At 38.5% G+C, this 26,438-nt stretch overlaps 2 protein-coding genes across 3 annotated transcripts in view; one reads left to right on the top strand and one right to left on the bottom strand.

Moving 5' to 3' along the window:
- ACSS3 (acyl-CoA synthetase short chain family member 3) overlaps positions 1–15,074 on the top strand; it is a 60,558-nt gene extending 45,484 nt beyond the window's left edge. For both annotated transcript variants that reach the window (XM_063133832.1, XM_063133833.1), the window contains 6 exons: positions 1,944–2,007; positions 8,786–8,867; positions 9,542–9,664; positions 13,588–13,687; positions 13,866–14,041; positions 14,610–15,074. In XM_063133832.1, the coding sequence (XP_062989902.1) occupies positions 1,944–2,007; positions 8,786–8,867; positions 9,542–9,664; positions 13,588–13,687; positions 13,866–14,041; positions 14,610–14,681 (617 nt within the window). In that variant the 3' untranslated portion in view covers positions 14,682–15,074. The remainder of the gene's footprint in view (positions 1–1,943; positions 2,008–8,785; positions 8,868–9,541; positions 9,665–13,587; positions 13,688–13,865; positions 14,042–14,609) is intronic.
- Positions 15,075–16,800: 1,726 nt separating this feature from the next.
- PPFIA2 (PTPRF interacting protein alpha 2) overlaps positions 16,801–26,438 on the bottom strand; it is a 295,048-nt gene continuing 285,410 nt past the window's right edge. The window contains exons 31-33 of the mRNA XM_063133830.1: positions 25,372–25,531; positions 23,267–23,363; positions 16,801–18,321 (exon numbers count right to left, since the gene is read on the bottom strand). Of these exons, the coding sequence (XP_062989900.1) occupies positions 23,305–23,363; positions 25,372–25,531 (219 nt within the window). The 3' untranslated portion in view covers positions 16,801–18,321; positions 23,267–23,304. The remainder of the gene's footprint in view (positions 18,322–23,266; positions 23,364–25,371; positions 25,532–26,438) is intronic.

Here is a 26,438-nt window from a genome sequence, read left to right as displayed (position 1 = left end):
CTGCTCTCATCTCCCTTAGCTGGAATGGCTGCTGGAGATGACTTATCCTTTATGGTTTTAACTCATCCCCCTTTAAATCCATCTATGTTAATATCCATCACCCCATTTTATGTTACCATATATGGATCATCTGTTCTGTATTCACAAAACCCCAAGAGAGACAGTTATGGGTTGAACTGCAGTGGGAGAATGGGTAAAGATGAATACAGAAATCTAACACTGCTTCTACCTTGTACATGAACACTCACATAGGGCAAACTGGAGGCAGATCTACACCAAGCAGGATATAACACTTTGAAAGCAGTTTGAAAACATGTCTCATGGGCTTCAACAGTTGTCAATACCGTTATAAAGCAGTACCATAGATCCTGCTGAGGTCTGCATGTGAAAGAGGAAAGGTTAACTATTTGTAGTCCAGACTTTCTCAAATGCCTTGTGTGTGCATGAGCTCTCAGTGAGTTTTGTTGATTATGGCAAAGTCTGGGCAACTCCAGCACATAATGGGGATACATGTGCTGACTTGTACTGAACTGGATGCCTTGTTGTTGTGGGAACATCGTATCTGTGTCAGAATGCCCATATAAACAAACACAAGGAACCTTGAAATCAAGATGCATTTGTCTTCATCAAACGCTCCATACACTCTATAAAGCCTATGATTTAAGCACTGAATGTATGTGTGTATTTCAGATACTGTTTTATTTTATTTTTGTACATTAAATACCATATTCATATTTACAGTGTGTAAGGATATCAAGTGACCGCCACAAACAAGTCTTATGAACCAAAATGCCTATTGAGCTCTGCAAGTGTTAAATTTAAACTTGCCTTTTATCAGGAAGGTAGTCTTCTGCAGAAGCTGATATTTGAAAGGAATGCTAAGCACATTATCTTTAACGTTCAGCATTTTTATTTTAGCTGTAGGAAATATAGGCTTTGAACCAGTGTAAGTAGCTGCCTCTGGTCTGCAAGACAACTGAAGGGAGAACAGAACATGTGCAATTTTAAGATTAAGAATGCTGCAATTTTTTCATAACTTAAAACTATGGTTTGACCAAGAATATCCAGAAATTAGATCTGCTCTTGAAATGTAATTAAGATCACTTTATGACCATTTCACTTTCACAAGTTATGCTCAGCTAACTTGTGACATTATAAAGTAAAGAAGTAAGACCAATAATTATGAGGCTAATAACTAGTTCAGACATAATTGTACTTAATAAAGCATGGTTTATTAAGCCAAGAATGAGTGTCATACTTGTGAGTTCCCGCTTCCCTTCTCCATTTGCATGCTGGGTTGTGTTCTTCTGTTGTAGCTTAAACCCACAGTATCCTGTTGCATTTAAACTGAGAACCTGTGGTTTAAACTAACCATGACAAAAGCTCCAATGGCAGCATAGGAGGGAAGGGGAGGAGCAAGTGGGGAGTGTGCACACCCAGTGGTTTTTCTCCTATGGTTCATTATCTGAGACTGTTATGTCCCTGTGCCATGGGAGAAAGGGTGATTAAGAAGGGTCTTTGCAAATACACACCAAAACACACATCTTGCGCTTTTTTTTTTGGTTTTGCTTTGCTCTGTGTGTGTGTGTGTGTGTGTGTGTGTGTGTGTGTGTGTGCATCTTACACAAACTCTGAAAAAGTTTCTTTATTTTATTTTCTTGGGTTTTTTTGTTTTTTAAAGAAGTGAATTTAAATTCCATTTCAACTTTCCTCTGAGTCAAATCTTCAACTTAAAACTTATTTTTCAATCTGGTATGCAAACAAGAGCCTTAAGATAACCTAATTAGGAGATGGAACTGTTTGTAATTGCTTTCTTCAGTTGTGTTTGCCATGGCAATTAAGCTTGAAATGCCCCTGTGTTGAAAACAACTAGTTAAGAATTGAGAGGCAGGAAAAAAAACCCTCTTGTTTTTGTGACCTTTTGTTATGCCCTCTCATTGCAGTGATGATTCTGGATGACAACAAGCAACCCGTAAAAGCGAAGACTTTAGGAAATATTGTGGTGAAGTAAGCAACCCATAATTTACCAAGAGATTTGTAATTAGTGAAATGGGGTGGAGGAATGAGGGTGGCCACAAATATAAAAGTGTGATTGAACAATGAGATGAATATAGTTATTGATGCTGACTTCATACATGATTTCCCTACCTCCAGTATGGAAGACCAGGACCTCCTAGTTAAAATAAGTTTATTGTGAATAAAATAAGTTTATTCTTTTATTTTGCTCAGTTTGAAGATGGAGTTTGAAATGTTTTGATCTGCCAACATACAGTTCCCATGGAATGACATGTTTGGTTTATTAGGGCATATTGCAAAGGCTGCTTGCTGCTTCATTGATCTACTACAGTGTCTATAACTGTTCCACTAAAGAATACACAAAAGCCAATCCTCACTTAAGAATTCCACATGGAGCTTAATTAGAATTGAAAGTAAAGGTCTGTGCTGAACACACAGGCTTTGGGATCGGGGTTAGGGAAGGCACGCAATATTGGGGTGAGAACAGAGGTTCTGCATCTTTCAACAAATGGGCCTCCTTCATGAGTAGCATGCATGAAGGGGTTGTTAATACTTCAGAGACTCTGGCATAATAATTGTCTTGTCAGGAGTTCTTTGCAACATGCCGTACTTTTTTAGGATGATCTGGTGACAAGGAGCAAATGAAGGATCTAGTTTCCTATCCTTCCTACGCATTCTGGAAAATTCACAAAGGTTACTAACCCTCACTTCAGTGATTTTCACATATCTATCATTGATTTTCATAACAAATGACACATTATATAGGAATCAGCCCATTATTTCCCCATTGTGATTGTTCAATATAAGCATGTTGTGTTTTGGACTTTTGCTTCTCCACCCTTGTAGGATCATGAGAACCAGCCATCCGTTTAAAGAGAAACATCTCAGATAGCGTCTTCCGCACAACAGGAGCACTGACTGGATATCTTGTCTCTCTTTTGCTTTCCTACTCTTTTCAGTTTCCGCTGCTTCTGCTTAGGATCTCATTAAGTTTCTGCTACCGTGGTACAGGCCATTTGCATGTTTGGGCTGATTGACAGGTAATACTTGAGGTGACTATTCTTTTGCTTAGCTGATTACTGCTTTTTAACTTTAGCCTTCATCTTTTCTGCATTCCCGTTATTAATTGTTTGCACAATATAGGTTTAACCAATGCTCTGAGACATTCTTGCTTTTGTAGAAGTTGACAAGACAATGATCACAAACTGCTTTACATGTTTTCTTTTTGGACCTAAGTGTTGCCTAATGTGATGAATAACATCCTCAGGTTCATAACAGTACAATACTTAACAGCGAAGGGGATGTTGGTGATTCCCATATCACAGATATGACATATTTTGAATAATTGTTGTTTTCATCCATGAAAGAAGATGAAATGTATGTTAGTGTACATTTATCTGTGCATACAAAATATATTTGTGCCCTTTTTTTTTTTGCTTGTCAAACATAACTGGCAATATTTATATTCCCATTATATTCCTGTTATCTTTAATGCCTACAGATAATTTGTAACAAGGAGCTTGTTAAATTCCTTAGAGATTGCACATACGTAAGACAAAAACGGATCCATTTGGTATGATCTTTTTAGGTCAACACACATTTTAGCACTTTGAAGTGAGGCAGGCAAACTAAGCCAATGGAGGCAGGAGACTTGGTGATGGAGGAACCACCAGATCCAAAGCCCTGCCAGGTATGCACCAGCAGGGCCAGAGGGAAGGCAGCATCTCCACCCCCATACCTTTCATTGGTGTTGTTTTTCCTGTTTGTAGAATTACCTTTCAGTTTGTCCCAATGGGATGGGAAGTATGTACACCAGTCTCAGGGCTGGCATAATTTCATCTTTTGTTCTTGGGGAATGAGATGGGAATAAGAACATAAGAAGAAGAGCCATGCTGGATCAGATCAAGGGTCCATCAAGTCCAGCATTCTGTTCACGCAGTGGCCAACCAGCTATTGACCAGGGAACCACAAGTAGGTCACGGTGCAGCAGCACCCTCCCACCCATGTTCCCCAAGAACTAGTGTATGTAGTCTTACTGCCTCCTATTGGATGTTGCACTTAGCCATCAGGACTAGTAGCCATTGCTAGCCTTCTCTTTTTAAAGCCATCCAAATTGGTGGCCATCACCACATCTTGTGGTAGTGAATTCCATAGTTTATGTACTATGTGAAGAAGTCCTTCCTTTAATCTGTCCTGAATCTCCCACCAATCAGCTTCATGAGATGAAGATCTAGTATTATGAGAAAGGGAAAAATGTCTCACTATCCACATTCTCCACACCATGCATAATTTTGTACACCTCTATCACGTTTGCTGGATCCAAAGCTTCTCCTGACCCACCCTTTACATACCGCTGGAATGCCCTCTTTTTGCCCGCTCTACTATAGGAGCACATGAGAATCAACAGCAGCAGACCTGGCTGTTATGAGGAGGCTTTTGATGGCAGACAACCTCCTCTTCACATGCGCACACACACACAGAGCGATAGTTCTGCAGAATCCTACGTCCCATGGGATGCCCTCCCAGTAACCATCGGATTGTGCCCTAATTCTATCAAGATTTTCCCGGGAGATTTCATGTTGGGTTGGGTGGGTGGAGAAGATGGAGTTGTTATAGAACATCTATAATTTATGAAAATTTTCAGAGTGCTTAGAGTTTAGAGTGACATGCTGATTTAATAGTTAGAAATAATAATGATCCTCCATCTTTTTTTCCTGTGCATTTGATTGACGATGAAATATGATGTAAGTTCAGTATTGTTTTGTTAGAATATAAAATATATACTCTCCATAGGTGTAAAGCTGGAAACATATCAACCTGAGGAATTAATTCCTGTTTCTTGGTTTCATACTAAGAAATGCTAAGTGCAGCCTCAGCCTTTCAGGCAGTGTTAATATACTGTTGACTCAAGAGAGGTCTTAATCTTAAGGGTCTTGTAGTAGTCTTCATTCCAACATTGAAGCCATGTTAGTCTGTAGCATAAAAGAGACAATATGTGCAGTGACTAGCATATTCATGACACGATAAACAACCCAATTGGTCTCTGAAGTGCCACAGGACTGTTAAATTTGAGTAGTCTCAAATATCTGGTAAATATTTATACATAGAAGTGAAAGTAAATGGAGGGAACATCATTAAAAAATCTCTATATCTTTATATTACTTACTTTTAGTGCTGTGCCAAATCCAGCCCCCCTATTTTTGGGAACCTTTTCTCTCCCTGTGAAAGAGACATGTTTTTTCTGCCCCTTTTGGTGGGATGAGAAGAATTAGGGAGAATGTTATCCTTGGGGAGGGGGACAGCATTTTTACATACCTTTTAAAACTGTAGCTGGTTACTTTGGGGTCTTCTGGTTTGCTTTTTTTTAAAAAAAAACCACCCCCAGCACTTGGAGGAGCCTGCCAATTCTTCCTGAATGCCTGTTGGATACCCTGTGACCTCACCCTCTCCAATAGGCATTCAGGAAGAACTCCTGGGCTCTTGCAAGTGCCAGATTAAATAAATAAATAATTAGAAGTTCTCCCCATGGAGAAAATTCTCCAAAATTCTTACTTCTCCCAGTCTCTTTTGTCAGAGTTTTGGTTTTCCCTCCATGAAACGGCGAAAATGGAATAATCAAGTTTTTTGGCACAGCACTAACATGCAGTGTTCCATGGGCTCATAAAATACAAAATGTCCTTACACACTCTTGTATTTTCAATTACTGGTAACGTATGCATATCTATTTCTGTTTCACTAAAAGTAGCTCTGTTGCAAATCACCAGATGGAATTCACTTAACACCTTTTGTGTTGTTGCTCTAATACATATTAGCTGTTCTAATTTTTGAATTGCATATGGGTGAAAGTGCATTTGTGTTCTGAGATGTGACAGGTTCTCTTAATGGTTAAACTGAAAGAAGGAGAACAAAAACGAAAAAAAAGCTGTAGGGGAATCGTTAATGACTGTGTCAGTGAGAATTGTCCTTCTTCTCTGTCACAAGGACTTTTTAGACAGTTAAATAAATCAAAGGTTCAGCTATGTTATCAGTTATAAATTATTATTCTGTTAGTACCCTGCAAGCATACAGGGTAACTTCTATTTCCTGAGGCTTTCATTTGATATAGATATGTACTGAAATGGAGTAATGCAAAACTATATTCCTGCTCCGCTTGAAAGTGTCCATTGAATCTGCTCAACAGAAATTAGAAGCCAAGGTTCAGTACATCCTTGGTGCCTCTTATCCTCCAGCCTTATGATGTGTTGTAGCCCCCAAAACTAGGATCAACTTTAAGCTATAACCATACTTTGCAGCAGTAATATAATGAGTTAAGGGATTTTGTGGCTTCAGTTAGCTGTGGATGTGTTGAATTCTTACAGACATTCTAACTGCTCAAGCTTTTTGAGACAGAATGGAGTTATTTGGAACACAATGTCCACAGAGTCTTCTGTGAAGGATGGTAAAAGTCAGTTGGATTGAGACTGAAACAGGACAGACAGTGTGGGGTAGGTAGACTGGGATCTGAAGCTGAATGGGAAGAGAGAGTGGGAAGCTAAGGGGTAAGGAAGCCAGAAGTGGAAGTGGCTTTAGGGTTGAAGGAAGGAGACACGTTATGCAGTGAAGTGAGGAACAGAGGTCTGAGAGACAGATAGGGGGAAGATGTAGATTAGAAAACATGGTCTAGAAACAGGAGGAGCTGTGGACTCTTGACAGGAAGAACGTATGTAGGAAAAGAAGCCTTAGGAGCTGCAGTACCAAGAGCTAAGGAAATGTAAGCTTGCTTAACTTTTACGACGCTTCTCTATAGTAGCATTCCTGCCTAGAGGTTAGAATTGTCTTGACATGCACTATTTCCCCATTGCATTAGCAATGGATAATGTGAGTGTGGAAAGAGTGTCGATACCAAGTGTCCCTGCTTTGTGGTGGTGAACTAGATTTAAGGCAAAGTGTAAATTGAACCCGAGACAGCCTCACAATGTTTTTTAGTTGGTTTGTGAGACCTCTTGCTTCTTTCCATCCATCCACCTGCTGCAGCAGTGACATGGAGAGTGGCTCTCTTTCTCCCTTTTCTAGCCTCAAAAGACTTTCGGAGGGATTTTTAGTGGTATTTTGGGGGCATAAATTCTAAGGTCAAATTTCCTGGTATTGTCGATGAAAGCTTGAAGAATATTGATTAGTTTTCTGGAAAACATCCGTTTGTAGTTTTTGAGACTCCTACTCGTTGATTTATGGTAGTGTCTTAACAGTAAAGTGAATTCAAGGTGAGCATTTGTTGTTGAGATAGATGAGATTCTGTGAAAGTCTGTAGAGAGGGCTTTGTTACTGACCACTCACCTGAGGGAGTTTGGCCACCCTCTTTAACACTGGTATTTTCATGTTCTAACTAAACACAATTCTCGCAACTTTAAAAACGGATATCACTGTACCCATGCCTCTCTTCTTCCCCCTGCGCTATCACACATAATGCTAAGCTGTGGTTTATGTTAACCATGATTTGGTTAACATAAATTTTAGCCATCAATTTTCTTGCAGATAAGCCAACAAACTGCAGTTTGTTCTCCCAGTTTTCGGTTTGTTTTTCTCTTGCCCATTTTTGCAAGAGCAGTTTCGTTTTCAGGCTGCACTTTCTGGGTGCCTTTGTTCAAATAAGCCGTCAAAGGTAATGGCTGAAAGCAGATGAGATCAGGAATTATCTATGCTTTGAGAAGGAATGAACTGTATTTTTGTATCTGATTAGCATATTGTTGCCATGTATTGAATTGAGTAGCAATCTTTTTGAAGTGTTTGGGACGGATTCTGATTAGTGTGTGTGTGTGTGTGTGTGTGTGTGTGTGTGTGTAAGTAACACATACAATTTCTTGTTCTTGCTTGCTAGAAGAATGTGGAGAGCTGGTGGGGATGGCCAAGCTTACAGCATTAGTAAGAGAAAAATCAACTTCGTTCGTATTGGACTGAGTATATACAAGAGTTGCAAAAGAATGTTGTATTTGTTTTGGGGTTTTTTTAAATATAAACTGTGGTCTTTATATAACACTGGGCTGGCTAGTGAAGTTATTGACAGCCTATATGTCTGACATGAAGATTGCCTCAAATGGAATATGGCCTTATATGTTTTGTAGATGTGTTTTTATTAGATGTAGTGTATTATATTGTTAGTTATGCTTTCTTTCTTTGTCTTTTTTTCTATTTCTTTGTAGAAAATAATGAAAATTGTTAAAAACCTCCCCAAGAAGGTTTTCTTCCTTGGCCACCTCCACCAGATATGTAAACAGGGGCCCTTGTTTGGTTACAGCCTTTCTAGCATAGGCCATCTCCTGAACTATACATTATTTTAACCTTGTTGTCATTAAGCACTATCAACTTTATAATGTTGAGCTGGATCCTGATTTAGCCGCATGCAACTAAGCTGCACAAGCAGATTTCCTCCCCTCCCCCACAGCAACCCCTCCAGCTCTGCAAGGTAGTGGGCGAGCCCTGCTGAATCAGATGGTGCAGGGTCAGAGAAGGGATCCCTGAAAATTTCATGGAGGCACCTTTGATAAGCAGAACCCTTCCATTCATGGAAGGCAGATCCTGGATCCCCCTTGAAAAATGCCTTCTTTTGTTAACACATTTAGGTTAGCAAAGCCTCTTGTTTCTGAATCTCTTTGCCTAATATTTTTTTTTTACAGAAATAGGTCTCCCATCTTGTATGCTTAACATGTTCTTATGAGTTTTCCTAGCATTTGTTTCTATTATCCTTGATCTTCTTGTTCTCACCCTTTGTATGTTTTTATTTTTTAAATAACAGGTTGCCTTTGCCTCCAGGAGCGTTTTTAGGTCTTTGGAAAAATGAGGAGCTGTACGAGGAATTATATTTTCAAAAATATCCAGTAAGAAGTGTTAAAATGAACTAAACATATAATAAATTACCTCGGGGGATGCTTCCAGATGGAGTGCTCTTAACCATACCAGTCAAATGACATTGTGCAGCTACTTCGTCTTTTTCTCCTTAATTGATTTTCAGCAGTCAGAAAAAAGTTGGTATCAGTAGTGAGAAAGCATGGAAAGGTTACAACTGGAAGATGATGTCCGTACCCCCCCTCCCCCAATTCAATTCTGTGAATGAGGCAGGGTGATGGCATCATAAAAACCTTATCCAGAAGCACCTTAGTTCAGTAGATTATGGAATACCACCTTTCTTTCTTTGATTGCATATGATGCATCACCAGTTCCCTCATCTGTCTGTTTTCAGCAGAACAGTATGGGGAGGGCAATAGCTCAGTGGTAGAGCACGGGCTTTGCATGCAGAAGGTCCCAGGTTCGATCCCCAGGCTCTCCAGGTAGGGCTGAGAAAGAACCTGCCCTGAAACCCTGGAGAGTCACTTCCAGTCTGTGTTGACAGTTCTGAGCTAGATGGACCTTGGCTCAGTATAAGGCAGCTTCCTGTGTTCTTGTGTACTTCCTCTTGAACTTTTGAGTTCTAAACTTTTTCTGGATGTGGGGAATCGTTTTTTATATTTCTAATATTCTGAAGCATTTTTCATTTTTCTGCTTTCATTCATAGGGATCTTATGATACTATGGATGCAGGTTACATGGATGAAGATGGCTATTTGTATGTCATGTCTCGGGTGGATGATGTGATCAATGTTGCAGGTCATAGGATTTCAGCAGGTGCAATTGAGGAGGTGAGTGTAATACAAGCTGTAAAAATACTAGTAAAACAATTTAAAGCCCCGCTAATATTTAGATTTCAATGAAAGATGTTTCTGACTGGTAGCTTATTAGAAATGGCTCTAAGGAACATGGTCAAGAGACCATGTGTTGTCCCAGTTCTTGCCTAGGAATGTTAACAATGGGAAGAATGCTGGCATATCCTTTTGAAAATACTACAAATAAATACAACAAAGATGTAATCTAGCGCAGTGGCTTTTTCAAGCATTTTAAGTGGTCTGCAGCCCACAGCAGCAGCTGCTTAATTTCAGGAAACCTCTTCTACACTGATCGACTTATCTGCAAACATGTGAAGAATAACAGCATGAAAGTAAAGAAGAATGACCAAAGGAGGAATACACTTAAAAGTTAATAACATCTTAGATTGAGTAAGGAAAAGTTAGAGTAACTAATGAATAGAAAGCAGTAAAGAAGTAAAATAACACGATCATACTTCAAAGGACAGAGAATTATTTGAAAGGCTGAATGAAAAATTGAAAAAAGGCTTATGGTGAGACAAGTAAATATTGATAGTAAGCAATAAAGATAAAATTAAAGAATAAGCCAAGTCAGTTGGATTGTTTTTCTCTTAAGATAAATCTTTGCCTTCCTATCCTCCCGCCATGCATTTTTAGATGGATGCCCATCTAGCTGGGGTGCTTCAGAGGGGGAGGGAAGGAAGTAGGCTGGATAAGACTCAGGATAACTCGTATTCTGGCCTCTCCAGTCTCCTCCCCTCACACTGGAACGCCCCCTTTTCTTCTTCTCTGAGGTCGAGAGCCTGAGAGAAGCTGGAGTGATTCTTTCCACGCTGGCTATTGTGGGGGGGAGGAGGAGGAGGAGGAGGAGGGAGTTTGGACCTCCAATTCTCCCCTCCGAGTTTGAAGCATTGCCTCTAACCTTGGATCAGAAAATTCAAAATAATGGTCTCTTGGACACTGTCTAGGCAGCATAGGACTACTCACTAAATGAAATGAAAACATTAAAAGGATCAAACGGGGATTAGCATAGGGATAATCAAGACACTGAGTTCAATCCAGACTTAGTTGTGCTTAGAGGAAACCCATTTACTATGAGAACCCAAATCGCAAATTCAGAAAACAACGGAGACAAGGGACCAGGATGGGACAGATGTCAGGCCTGAGGGGGAAACGTGCCCTATGGTGGACCCCATCCTATGTCAGTGTCCTATCTAGTAGCAAGAGCATCAGGCAGCAGCTCTCTGATCAGTGCTGGGCTGCGCCTCTTATACACCCAGTGAGAGCAGGTATTTTAATTTCCTCCAATGCTCTGAATCATTGCTATATCAGGGGCATTGTAGGGAATTTAAATAGTAGCTCCTAGGCATAGTAGTCTTCTGATGCTGGGGGGGGGTTTAGTTTAAAAGGTGGGCCATGGGTGTCATCAGTGATGGGCCCCATGAGGATGCTGCTCTGTGGTAGCTTCCTGAGGATGCGGTGTGCTGATACTGGCCTTGCAATCAGGAGCAATCAGGAGCCATGGGAGTTGTGACATTTTGCCAGCCATAACTAGAATTGGAAACATTTCTTAAAAACTGTTAGCAATATATACATGCACTAGGCAGACAGACAGATAGGGATTTCTTGGGAGCAGGGAATAATCAACTACTTGGGCACATGAAGTCAGAATCACACGTGCCTTAACAGGAAGTGCTTACATGTAATGCTATCTCACGCTATTCCTGTAATATGGCCAAATCGGTAAAATCAATGGCAGTTCCTTCCTGTGTCTGGTGAATATGTACATAATTGTAATATCTATACTCATCAGAACTAGAACACCACATTAACAACTCCCCCAGCCCTTCCAGGTACCTTTCCAACTTCACAAATGCTCTTATATGAATTGCCCCTTAACCTTACTGAAGCACTATTTCATAGAGATTCACATTTTCTTTTTCTGACAGGGTTGAACCTTTTCAGTCTAGCCCAGTGGTTCCCAAACTTTTTCAGGTAACCGCCCCCTTGGTTCCATGAACTCATGCCCAGTGCCCTCTACTCTACACTATAAAAATCATTGTTCAGAATAGCCGTTTTCAATGATCCACTAAGGGAGATAATAACAATAACAGTAACAATTAATTTAATATTTATTCAAAATCCAAAGCACCCGCCACAGGCTTGCCAAGGGAGGGAGGGAAAAGAGAGTGAACGCCTCGTTTTGCAGCCGGCGTGGCGGGGCATACCAAGCAGGGTACATCTCTTCATTAGCGTTTTGGTTTTTTTGAAACATTTCAGTTCACCATTAAAAGGACTCTTCTTAAATGGTATTAATACATGTGTGGATTCTTCCCCTATATGGCTTGGGTCCAAACTCCTTCTCACATAAAAAATGCCCCTGGGTTTTAAGACCTTCTGGAGAGGCGCTTCTCGGAAAATACCACCTCGAGCGCCCCCTGCTGCCCCTTTGCCTCTTAGCACCCCCCTGTCACCCCCTTGCCTCTTAATGCCCCTCTGTGCAATCCCACCGTCCCCAAGGGGGCAGTACCACCCACTTTGGGAACCACTGGTCTAGCCTATATGAATCTTTGTGGTTCTACTATGTTTTCCCCTAAAACGGGTGGGGAATGTTTGGCCCTCCAGATGTTGATGGACTGCATCTTCCATCAGCCCTAGCCAGCATAATCACTAGTGAAAGATGATGGGACTTGCAGTCCAACATCTGGAGGGCCACATGTTTTCCATCCCTGTTTTAGGGGAAAGCATAGTAGAGCCACAAAGATTAAAAAAAGTTGCACTTATACATTTTAAGTAAGTGTTAGAAAACTTGCTCAAATCTTGCTCTGTTTTGGTGAAGGTGTCTTATTTTTACAGCATCTTCATCCTGGCAAACTGGTGTGAGGCATTGGTAAATTGAGGCTGCGTTATGCTGTGTCTTGACTTTTAGGAAAGGAAAACTTGGGCTAAATAAGTTGTTTTGTGAATTGTTTGTGCTTCATGGCAGTGCTGTCTCCCTTGCATTGTTGAAAAAAGCTATTTAATTCCCATTGTTTGTTTACTATACAGCAGGAGGCAAGTGATTACTTTGCTGAATACATCATAAAATCACTGCATTCTCTTAAATAATGTATTGGTTTTCAGACTTTCTGGTTTTAAGCATGGTGTTAAGTGATAGTTTAATCTACATGCAAGAGTTCTATGCATATTATTATTCCAAATGCAGACCCACAAAACAATGAAATGTAAGCCAACTGAACCAATATTATTCATGTGAAAAAGTTTTTATGATAGATATAATTGTGGTTTATGCACAGTGTTATTGGTTGGATAGGTAAAATAAAGTCATAATTTGAAATACTGCATTCCCAGCAGTTGTATTACTGAATCAGTGCCAAATGCAAAAGATCTCATGCCTTTTCACTTCAATATTATAGACTGTAACACTTAAGTGATTAGCTTAAGTGTTACAGTATATAACATTCCAGTGAAATGGCACAAGATCATTTACATTTTGCACTAATTTAAATTTTGAGAACCGGTCACACGGGATTAAAGAATGGTGTAACATTGCACTAAGAGTATACAGATCAGAAATGTAGCCCCACAAAATGTTGAAGTTCTGCCCTTAGCAAATCAGTAGTACTGTATCGTGCATAGACACTGTCAGTAACCGTAGGTGAAGTAGTTGAATGCCTGCTGCCTGCCAAGGAATCCCTAATGCATCTTTGAAGTAATGCACCATAGCATGTTACTAACTATGAAGGAGTCATCATACAATGGAGAAATACTTGGCCATCTATTTCCACTGTAAGTACTCAACGTGAAACTCAAAGTATGGGACAGACTGCGACTTTGGCTTTTTCAAATACCCTGAATTGATAATTAATATAGACACTCTAATTTGTTCAATGAGGTATTTTCTTCTGTTCTCTCATCAGGCTGTTCTCTCCCATACTGCTGTAGCAGATTGTGCCGTTGTGGGCCAGGAGGATTCCTTAAAGGGCCATATTCCATTAGCATTGTGTGTCCTGAGAAATGGTGAGGCACAGTCTGTTTATAAAGCTGAATCTAGCCTTGGGTTGGTGATATGAACATGTTTGCTTTCATATTTATACCCTGAGTCTTGGCTTTCAGCCTTCAGGGTATTTTAACAAAATTGTAACATACAAATGAATAAAACCACTTACAACAATTGCACTCTTACATTCCTTATCAGGAGTGGATATTGAAGAGGAAAAGATTGTGGAAGAGATTGTCAAGAGGGTTAGAGAAAATATTGGCCCTGTGGCAGCATTCCGGAAAGCAGTATTTGTCAAACAGATACCAAAGACTCGTTCTGGCAAGATACCACGGTCTACTCTTTCTTCCCTGGTGAACAGCAAGCCTTACAAGGTGAATAGTAGCATTCTTTTACTACTGTGATACATTGTACACACAATGAACACACTTAATATTTGGTTCTTTACAGAGCTGTTTGCAACTTCATAATCTTAATACCTTACCCCTAAAATTATGCCTACGTCTGTCGTGGTATATGTCTTTAACCAAAACCATATGCTGTGTGAAGCCACTAATTCCATTGTGTTGACTCCAAAAAGACAATTGCAATTTTCCACTCCGTAGCAGGCACATAGGTTTACATAGTGCAGCCAAACATCCTTGCTCTATTATCTGCTATTAACATGGTAGATACATTTCCATACACCTGGTATTCCATTCTTGTCACATTCATCTGCACCTATTTCTGCATTACAGAACTGTTTTGTGAAGCAGTGCAGAGATGCATCTATTGATAGTAGTTATTCACAATAAGGTGGCAACTACAAAACTCTGCTCTCAATGCTACTTTTCTTTTGATGAGAAAATAGTGAGTTTTGTTTGATTTCAAGAAAAGTAGGCAAAATTCATTGTATGGGAGTTAGCAGTCTAGTATCTTGATTCTTTGCTCTTATTTCTTTAGATAAGTCCAACCATTGAAGACCCTGCTGTGTTCAAACATGTAGAAGAAGTGCTGAAGATGAAGTTAAAGTGACTGTTAAAAGCTATGAAAATATGAGTAATACCTGGAATACTTACTGCATTTAGTTATGCCAGGAATATTGTGTAGGTCTAATAACTTGGGACTGATTTTATTTCTGCAAAAGTCTGTCCCCGAGACTTAAACTACAGTGGCAAGTAAATAATATTGGAGTGCTGGTATAATTTGTTTATGATGAATATTCAGATGGTTTTGAGGCTTACATAGCTATTAAAATCGTGTAAACAGAACGGCGTATATGCCATTTACATGCTGATCCAAACTTATCTTTAAATATAAAGCAGAAGATGTTCTACACCTTGCCAAAATTAAACACTTCGAAGTTATGTCAATCTCATTGTGAAACTTCATCCATGTGCTTAAATAAATGGTCATGTGTCACTCAGAGTTACACTCAGAAAGAAGCTCTTTCAAGTAGCTAAACTGATTACTAAAGTTAATCCCAGCGTTACAGGTTTTACTTTCTTTTTCTTTGGACAATAATTTGTTGGGTGAAGTACTTCTGATCAGGGATGGAGTGAGCTTTTTGAGAGAAACAGATACCCTAACCTGTGATTCCAGTCAGCTAATGGATGAAACTCTGGCCAGGCACTTTCCTTGGCTGTGCAGAGCTGTCATTGGCAGCCCAAGTATATGACTGCTTGCAAGTACCTATGACTATGGGCTGTAAAAAAAAACGTTCACAGATTTCTCCTCAGCTACATGGCCACTTGCAAGCCCCACAGTCCCCGCCTGACATGACATTCCTCAACCTCCTGCCTTGCCTCCTATCCATCTTGGCCTAAGAGGCCATACATTCCCCATATGGATTTTATTTATTTGAGAAAGTGGGATGCTCTGGCAGAGATGATGAGGGGTTACAGAGGAAATTAGGAGGAATTGGGCCGCCTTAGTATGTTCTACTTGAACATTTCAGCAGCCCAATTTATAATTAAGCAGGTGATCACCCAATCCTGGTCTGTCTGCACTTGAAAAAAAGCTTTTGGAAATAGAGCAAACTTGTGGGTTTTATTTTACACTGTGAAACAAGACTTCTGTCACAAAATAACAATAGGATACTAGAGAAGAAAACTAGAGAAGATTCCAAATTTGCCTGCTTATCTGGCAGCCAGATGTTTTTTTAACTAAAGTACTTCAAGTTATACGCTATACAGAGGTAAAAACTAGCCAAGTGTCAATGCTATTAGAAATTAATTAGAGGTTGTCTGTTTTTTCTGGATCACCTTAAATATTACAATTGTTTTCACAGGTAAACTTACCACAGCCTGCATGAATTAATTGTATTCTTACATCAATGAGAATCTCTCTTCGTAACAGCTTCACTTTTTGCACAGGTAATCTGTTGTCAGATTCAGCAACACGATAAGGACATTTTTTATTATAGCCCTACTACTCATCAGACATCTGGGAAGCAAGGATATGATAAACATTCTCCTCAAACAACCAGCTACTCAGACAGTTGTAAATTTCCCCATGGTAAATGACAGTGTGTAGATACTAACATCCATGACACCAGCTTCTATTTTTTCTATAAAAAATCAGTACTTTACGTGTCTGGAAGAAAGACCATGGTGGGAGAAGGGATATAAAATATGAGTTAAAATAGATTACCATATTTCTACTTCTGATGGTTTCAGCAGTATTTTGATTTGGAATTCTATGCATGTGTAGACTGAAAAAAAGGTTTTACAACTCCCAGCATCCCTCCAGCCAGCCATATTTTTCTGTCTAAACATGAATAGGATTGTACCTTAAGACACACTAAGCACTGGGTCCTAAAATGATTTGTACCTATGCTACAAGTAAGGTCTCAGCAGCGTTATATTCTATATAAATCAATGCTAGTGTCTTAGTGGCCATATAAAAAGTTCACTTATAAGAAATTGTGCACTAGAGGATATTTTTGTACATTTATATTATATAAAGCAGCACGTTCAGCACTCCATCTTGTGGCAGACTGCATTATTGTCTTTCAGAGCACATGCTGGTTTTGCTTGTTAATCTAAAGTGTTGTATTTATATTCATCCCTGAAGCGATGTTAGCCTCTAAAAGTTACACTTGAAACTATGACACACAGCTCTTTCACAGACTGAACACATAAAACAGCACTGATTTTCTTTTATTGACAATTGGGGTGAAAAAAAATCTGTCACCATTTGGTTAAGTGAAATCTGTTTAAATAAAAAATACGCAGTAAAAGAAATGAGCGTGCAGATGTTTTGCAGATCAGCCTGCTGAAAGGAATAACTAAAAGACAGGTCTTAAGCTAAGATCAGGCAGTGGGAGATTAGCAAATAGTAGGTAAATGACATTTTTAAATAGGTCTTACTTTGAAACTTCCCATATAAACAAAGAATAAACATCTATAACACCACCAAATAAAGCCACAGCAGATAATAATTTCTCCTCTAAAGTTTTATACATTATATAGTAACTGTTCTGTCTTTCAGTTATTTCCTCTGATAAACTTGACTTCAGTGAAGTCTCAGCAAGGCCATCTTGGATAAAAGCATTACATTAGACAAACAGCTGTCTAACGCCCTATTATAATGAAGAAATGGAGGGCATTTTTAAACAACTGAAAACTTGAAGATCAGATTTATTTTCCCTTGATGTTTTTATTTGACACCAGTGTCGGCTGGTATGTAAAGAATTTGAAAGGAAAAAAGTGATGCCTAGCAAAACTAGCCGCATCTTGGTCCATAAGTAGCATTGAAGGGAATGTCTCTTGTTAATTTCCTGTAATTGTTTTTGACTCTTGCAAACAGTTTTTCTTCATGTTGATTTTAAAAAGGAGAGCCGTCACAGTGCTTTTCTACAAGTATATATAACAATTCTGTTTTGCCTTTATAGGTCCATTTTTGGCTCAAGTTCCATGTTTAAATCTTTCTATTGTAAATCATCAGAGGCAGGTGTTGAGCTTTAAATATTGACAGGTTTTTTTAAAAAGTAGGAACATGTTGAAGCATCTAATAATTCTGCTAAACATATCCAATTTACTTTGCTACAATTCAAAACTGTAAAAATGGTGAAATGGAAAGATACAAACAGTATTGTTGACACTGTATTGTCAAGTGTTTGCACTAAGACCCCATGTACCATAGATTTAATTCTTTTAAAAATCATATTTATATTCATTTACATGAGACTTACACATATGAAAAAGAAATACATACACGGTAAATACATAAATTCTAGTATATTACAATAAAACAGATGAAACAAGTTTAAAAATGAGTGTCTCCTTTAGATAAAAGCATTATTTCTGCAATTTGGCCAAATTTATGATGATAGATACATTGGGGTTTATTCTTAAAAACTAATTAGTAACTATTCTTTTATTGAACTACCCAATGAGTGCAGTCTGGCCAGTACTTTTACTGCACATTCTTCAGTCATTTCAGTGGGGTTTGTATCCAAATTGTACATAAACTCCATTGACATGAATGAGTTGTGGGCTGGTGGTACTTGACAGGTCGCACATTACAACTTAATATGTAAAAAGATCACACATTTTAGTCTGATAAACATTTTATGTTTTCTTCCCTATTACCCTGTTCTTGGAATAAAAAGCTTCTTTTTCTTAAGATGGTGGTAGTGCACTTCAGGTAAAGTAGAAGAAAGAGGTGGCATCTAGAAGTGAGCGGGGGGAAAGTATTTCAGTAATAAACTTCTTTACAACATTTTAATTAATAGGCTCATTTCATTTAAGATAATCAACAATGATCTTTGAGTGACAGATTGTAAAATCAGTGGAGCCAAGCTGAGGCTGGAATAAGGCAAAATATCTCATGATACCTCAGAGCATTGAAACCAGGGGCAGACCACATGTGGTTCCCCACCATGCACTGCTGAATTTGTTGGTGACAAATGTTTTATAAATATTAGTTCTATGGAGTGCTAAAAGGGTCAAATTCAGCTTCAGGAGAAGCTAAATATAACTCTTTTGGTTCTACAGAGCAGTTCACCACCAAATTAGATTCTCCAACTCCAAGCCATATAAATCCCTTTTACTCTGAACAACTGAAATACGTACCTCTAAACTAAATAGCATTCAGAAATGTTACCAAGTTCTGTTAGAACAATTGTTTTGAAATCTAGCCTTTGTATGATAAGCAGAGGCCTTAATACATTAAGGCTGCAATCTTAAAATGCTTACCTGGGAATAAATCCCATTCATTTCAATGGCGCTTCTGAGTAGAAATGTATAGGATTGCACTGTCAACATCCCAATTGAAAAAAAGGATAATTGAAAGAATGAAAAATGAAAGGCCACTATTTCATAGTTTTGCATTACATGTCTGCAGTGTTGAATTTATAAAAAAAAAAATCAGGTTGCTTTTTTCTCTAGCTGGTAGTTGATGTTGGATATCTCTTTATTATTGTTCTTTATATATACGATAGAATGTATGATGGAATTTGATGATAGAATTGGTTTGTGAATTACTGTAGTTACCACTGCATTGAATGTAGTTGTCATTGTAAAGAGTTACTGGTATGGTCAACTCCAAAATGGACTCATTTACAGCTTGAGGAGTAGTAATAATTCTTGCAAATTGCACTTATTGGCTTCATTATTTTCTGTTAACACAGTGGGTTGACACTAGACTTACTCATGCTTAGAATAGACCCATTACAATGAATTTAATCATGACTACTTTATTCCTTCGATTTCATTGGGTCTACTGTAAGCTTTACTAAGTCTGGAGCCAACCCATATTTTTGCCTACATGCTGCAGTTTGTATTTTCTATTTTTGTTTTCTGATTCTCCAATCCCTGTAATGAAGTCCCATAAAAATTCTGTTGTAAGTTGTCTAACCAACAAGATCACCTAGTATACATATAAAAGAACCAGAAAAATGTGGGTAGACATCACCATGGTCTGGGACAGATTTTCTGGACACCATCTCTCAAAATAGCTGCCCCCAAATTTTAACTACACCTATATTGGCTTCTGTTCTGGTGTCTAAATATATGTTTTGGGGTCTAGGAACTAAATTATAAGGTTCAAAACTTCATATGGATATTAGATTTTGCAGGAAACAGGTACCATGTTATTTATTAAATACAAATTGTTGTAAACCGTAACATACATAAATTTCTGATTACTTGATATTTAATGTACATTACATAAAAAAATGGATGGTGAATGAGGACTTGGAGCTAAACTTGTTCATTGGGAAATAACACAAGCTTCATTTGATCTGAAAAAGTGCATTATTTGCCAGACTGCAGACCCCAAGACAAGAGTTACTAGAATTATAAATGGAGGAAAACCCTACATTATGTATGACGTGGTCATGAAAAGACTTAATTGTGTGGCAGATGAACATGGGCTTGTACATGATATAACTAACCAATGTTACAAAGCATGCACTTTGGAAAAAAAACACCTCTTAATAAAATAGCTGAACACAAGCAAGCATGAAGATTTGGCCAGTTGCAAAACTGCCACTGCTGGAACATTGCGCAAAACAAGGTCAACAATTTCACCACGAGTACCTCCAACTTACGTTATGCTACCAATGCATGTAAGATGTATAATCTGTGGACAACAAAGTTAAAATAGAGTGCAGGAGAAGTTATCAATTAGTGAATCAGGAAAAGCAAAGATTTTTTTTTAGCTGCAGTTATTTATTTCAAGATGATGTTTACACACATGTGGCATATCTGGAATTGGATACTTAGGTATTTGGTGTGGATATACTGTACCACAAAACATATTTAGAAGGATAGTTGTATGAATAGGGTATGCGAAATCCTAAAGACCGAAAAACAATTTCCACAATAGTTGTTGCCCGGAGCTTAAAGAAGTAAATTATTGGCCCTGAGCTTAAAGAAGGATGTGGTTTCATACTGTCAGAAAATCATGATCTCATAACTCAATTGTCTGGCGAAGACATAATTAGAAACAACAAAAACTTTATGCTTCAGTTCATCTGACAGCAGAAATGAATCCTTAATAAGTGTTTCCAACAAATCTAGGGATTGATGAAATAGTCTGATGCATATGAAAAGTAGATAATATCAGATCAGCTGCAAAGGACATAATAGAAGCTTTAAAGGAAGTTAATTTTGGACTTGCAGACAGGTTCTGTGATTCTGAAAAACTGAAGATATCTTGGATGGCTACTGAGATGCCAAATGAAATGTTAACGTTTGTACCAGCATTGTTTAACTTTAACAAGGAACTACTGATGTCAAATTGTATTTTTCCCGAAGATGAAGAGCAAGATCTTATACAAAAGGGCAGTGATGATCATCAATGTAATGAGGAACAGGGTGCTCATACCTTCAGTGAAAGAAAAATGGATGTTTGACAAATTTGACCATGAAGATTGATCAACAATATCTGGTGCTCATGTTTCAAATGATACTGGCAATGTTCTAAGTTGCACCAATCTTGGTCCAACTAAGTTTACTGAACTGAAGAAGATAGAATGTGATACTCCTATGCCTGTTCAGATGTACAGGTTCTGGTCTTCCAACAAAAAAGATGCTCCAATAGGCTGCCAGTAATTGTTTCCTCAACAATGCAAAAGTGACGACCATGATTACGGTGTTAAGTGGAACCATGACAGGAGACAAGGATAACAGAGACACACTTATCGTTAGAAAGCAGGAGGTTGAAGCGTGCTCTGAGCTTCAGATCTCTGTTGAAGAAACAGGTGCTAGAACGATAATCCATCTGTTCCATGCTGTTCAGCCAGGAATGAAATGCCTCCTAGTATTATTGAATGACACTGATGTAGGTGCCCGCCTCCTTTGAGATATTTGAACTATTCACAATCGGTTTGGCAGGAATATGGATAAAAGTAAGAGTGAGAGACAAAGTGCACTACATACCTCTTCACAAACTTGCAAAGCATCTTGGAGCTACACTGTGCAGCACATATCATTACAAGCTGTGATGTCACAAATAAGGTAGGAATAAAGACATTGACCTTGAAAGCAGTACCACAAAAGCTTTCTACTTGTTTTTTGCAGAAGAAAATACTCTAACTCAGGAAACAGTTGACAAAGCAGAGGAATATCTTGGTAAGGTTTTACATCCATTAACGAAGAGTAAGACATTTGGTGAACGTCAGTATTCACTGCAGATGGACCAACACATGTCAGAACTTCCACTTTCATCTTTCTCAATTAGAAATAGACATTTGAGAAGATGCTTTTTTATTCTTCGGGCATGCTTAACTCTTTCTGGTGGACACTTTATTTATGAAGCTCTACAACCAACACACTTTGGATGGTACAAAATATCATGGTATTCTAAAGCCTGAACTATGTCTTAATCTGATGCCTTCCGAAGTGCTTGTACAATGCATATGCAGAACTTGTGTTACTAGTAGGTGTAAATGTCATTTAAAGTATGTGGCTTGCACAGAGTATTGTAAATGTGGAGAGCAATGTAAAGATCGTAGTTGAACAGATAAAATCCCAGAAACTATTGTCACACTCATATTTGCTCCACCGTGAGAACGTATGTGTAAAAAGAGTTATGATGGGTGTTTGCACAAACCAAATTCATGTTCTACACAAATATTTTACTACTTAAGTGTAATAATAAATTGCAAAAATATGTTCAATAGTTGCAATTGACTGTGAAATCTAGCATCCATATGAACTTAAGAACCTTATAATTGAATTCCTTAGGGGGCAACCATTTTTAAAGATGGCATCTAGAAAATCTGTTCCAGACTATGGTGATGTCTACTCAATTTTTCTGATTCTCTTACATGTATACCAGGTGGTTTTGCTGGTTAGACAAATCAGAACAGATTTTTTTTACAGGACTTTTTTTTACTGTACTTTACAAGTACAAGACTACAATGGCTAAGTCCATGTAGTAACAGCAGCAAATTAGATAATAATAGATGTGATGCCTCAAAGCATATGGGAAAGTCAAAGGAAACAGCAGGGTCTGTCAGCTCTTAACAGAACTACAGATAGTTTCAAAAAGTGGTTCAATCAAAGCTAGGATGGGTGGATGCTGGCTGAAGCCAACCTAAAATGTAGCCATTTTCATCTAGCCCTCTAATCACTTACGTTAAATCCTATGGAACCTACTGGTATGTAACAGAAAGGCATTAGCACCATCTGCACAAGTTGCTATGTTAATGTGATTACAGGATGGCAACAGGGCTTTTTGAATATATTTCTTTGTGGAAGTAAGTTTGTTTTTTTACCATGTACGTATTCCAAACAGTGATTAAACCAGAGAGCTGTAACACTCACCACCCACTTGCTTATTGGTACAGCTTGTTCTTACTGAGGTAATAAGTCTGTGTCTGGCCTGTATTATTTCAGATTGAAGGTGGGGGCTCACATGAATTAATGCTCCACAAAGAAATCAGATGTCAAAGAAAAGAATTTTGTATGGAGAAAAATATTCCATAAGATGAACCTCTGATTGCAGTCTGAAGTGGTGCAGCTCACACACAGGTTTACTACTACAGTGAGGACTAGACTTACAAACACAAATGTCTCAGGGCCTCAGCAGAATCCTATACCACCAATAATTATGTTTTTTTTTTCATAAGTAACAATGCCTTTCACTGTTAATGTCTGAATACTCACATTAGTTCAGCTCAGAGCTCTTTTCCATGCTAGCCGTGTCAGCATGAATATGTGCGAACTGTAGAACTGTCTAACCTCTGCAACCGTGCTGAAGCAACTGCAAATTGGGAACCAAAACAACAACAATAACCTTGCTATCAAAAACGTCCTTAATTTGAGGCTTTTCTGATAAAATATTTCGGCCACTCTGCCAGAATTCGATTTGGCCTAATTCCTTAAGCTTATTTAAAGCTAATCACTTGGGGTATGTGCTCTCGCCACCCGCCACACAAACGTTTATTTGTTAATAACACTTAGCATATAGTATTGAATAAAAAATGAGCTGGATCTAGATTTAGACACATGCAACAGGACTGACATGCCAGCCCTCTAAAATGCTACACAGAAGGTTGGGGAACCATGCTGAATGAGCTAGATGCGGGGTGGAAGGGATTCCTGAAAATTAGGCAGAGGTACTTTCCATGAGTGGAGCAAATACTGTTTTTTTTTGGGGGGGGGTTTGTATAGTGTTTCTACAAAATGTGAAGGTACACCCATGTTCAAATATCTTTAAACATTTGTGTACAAGCATTTGGGAATTTTGATGTATATGTAAGTGGTAAAAACATGTTTATACAACTGTATGTGAGAAACAATGGTGTACATGTGGCAGCTGTTTTTGACATGTAAAATAGAGAAGGGTGACGCTCTGTAGACTCAACTTAATTCACTTAAATAAATTCAACCTTGATTTGGATAGGCTCCCACCATTGCTCCCTTCACCTAGCATACAAACTGCTGCTATGGCTTTCATTTAGTAGCAAAAAAGCCTCTTGGTCACCAGGTTTCCTGGGAACTGTAGTTTTCCAGAAGTTCCTGAGAACCCAGAAGCACTGAAGAACTACAACTCTCAGAGTGTCTTGGTACCTACAACGTTGACCTGGTTGTTGCTGTCAAGTAAACAACAGCAGAAAATGGAAAGGGGTGGAGCTGCAGCAATGGGATGGGGCTGACTAACTGCAAACTTAATACAAATTTTAGAGTGCTGTGGATGTGACTTATAATTAGTTCTAAACTGGGGATGTTTGTACTCTGAACTTCCCATTTCTGAAATTCAGCTACACTGCTGAAGCTGTAAGTGTGAAGCCATACATTTTAATTGGAATGTAAATTTCCTAAGTGTTCTTGTATGTTCAATACTTTTGTCAGTGTAACTTAAGAAAAAAGTGAAGACCTAATTAGTAATTCACGTGGTCCATTGTTTCCCTCACCTGCTGGGAGAGTATTTCCATTATTCCCAGATGCCGTACCTTGCTTACCTGTTGAACTACATCAGGCTCATTTTCATCACGAGTAACAGAAAAGCAAGCAGCATCTGACATGTGGGAAGTTGCAGGTATCACCTGGTTGAATTTAATCTAGAGATCCTTGGAATCATGTCTCCTACAAATTGCCCCCTAGATCTTCCTGTTGAACTACCAATTATTAAAATACCCCAAATTAGTTAGGTTTTGCAGTAGTAGCACCAGTAGTTACCTGCAAGGAAAACAAGGCTGTTTGGTTCTTAACCAAAGGCTTGTGCAAGTTTTACCAATTGCAGCACAGGAATTACAACAGAGTCTCTAACTAAGTCCATCAGCTGTGTCTTGGCATCAGGACCCTACCATCTCATCCTGTGAGCTGTAGTTCCCTACCAACATATAATCATTACAGATAAAATGTTTTAGGGGTGTATACTGCATACAATTGGGATTTTTTTTAAAGCTGCACATTCCTGCCCCCTGCCATCCTCAACCCACCACAAAAACCACATATCACAGTCAATCTGAACGTTTTCTTGACAAATGTCTATGCTAAACATGTACTAGGAAATGTGGAAGTTAACACAAGCATAGCTTTCATATCTTACCACTATTTTCCGCAGGCCATCATAACAAGGTCATATGCTCCCTATACCCATATCTACTTACTTTCGTTTGCTCTGTTCTAGATATTAATTAAATATTTTACACTAAATGTAACTAGCAGCTAAATTGGCTAAGCAATACAACTCTGGCATGTTCTCATCTGCAAAGAAAAGAATCCACAAATGCCTTCAGTTTTGAAAGTAAGCATTAATATCATACCATCAGTTGCCATTTTTCGTGACTGTCCTGACGTCGTAGTTAACCTGAATCCAGCTGGCAGTGTTTCTGAAGAGCCAGGCATCATGCTGATTCCATGGACTTCACGTGGAGGAAACTGTCTTCGCCAGGAGGAGCCACGCCTGTAATTCTTGTCATCACTCTGATGAAACAAAAATGTATGGATTTTATGAAAACTGGTTTCTGGGAAATTGATTATTTCTCTAAGTTTGATCAATTGGAAAGTGGATTTCTATCTGTTACAAATATGTTTTTCGAAAAGCACATACTTCAAAACATGGAAATCTTTAACCTATTCTAGGTTGGTCAAATTTTGCCTTATCCTTTTTGAACATAGCCTAATAAGATATGCAATGTGAGCATTGGTTACTTACATTACCATATGGCTAGCAGGCAGTGAAAAAGTGCATCATTGCTTCTATGTGACATTGGGATCTGTGATCATGTGTACCAAATGGGATGTGATAAAAGAACACAACTCATCCTTTGATATGGTTGTCACTGAGCCCAAAAGGTTAGGAAGATGTTAAATGGAGTGTGCTTGAGAGTTCCTAAATTGCCCATCCCTAATCTATATATTCTGTATATTCTCTTGTTTTACTATCTGTTACACTTCAGAAATATTAGTAACTACATGTCTCTAAGTATGCCTATCTTTAAATGTAATATAAGAAAGAAAAACATAGGTGTTTATTTTAGTGGTGTCGTAGATTCACAATAGATGGTAATCATGCCATTAAACATGTGACAAAGTAAAACTAGAAAAATCATGTTTGTATATTTTATTTTGATCACCACTAAACCTAGAGCCTTAATCCTAATACTGATTTGTGTTATATTTACACACATACACACACAGAGAGAGTTGTTGGTGGTTGGCAACCTAGAGCTACTGAAATCTCAGTCAGTTTAGCAGTTTATAAATCATTTACCAAATGTCACGAGTGCTATTGACAAAGGGCTGTAGAGGATTATGCACAGATTTGCACAAATGGTGCTACGCCATTTGTTTCTCATATGCCATCCTAGATCTATTCTGAAGCAATTTG

Source organism: Elgaria multicarinata, chromosome 9, assembly GCF_023053635.1.
Source record: "Elgaria multicarinata webbii isolate HBS135686 ecotype San Diego chromosome 9, rElgMul1.1.pri, whole genome shotgun sequence".
Taxonomy (NCBI): Eukaryota; Metazoa; Chordata; class Lepidosauria; order Squamata; family Anguidae; genus Elgaria; species Elgaria multicarinata.
This window is presented reverse-complemented; position numbering and strand designations above follow the sequence as displayed.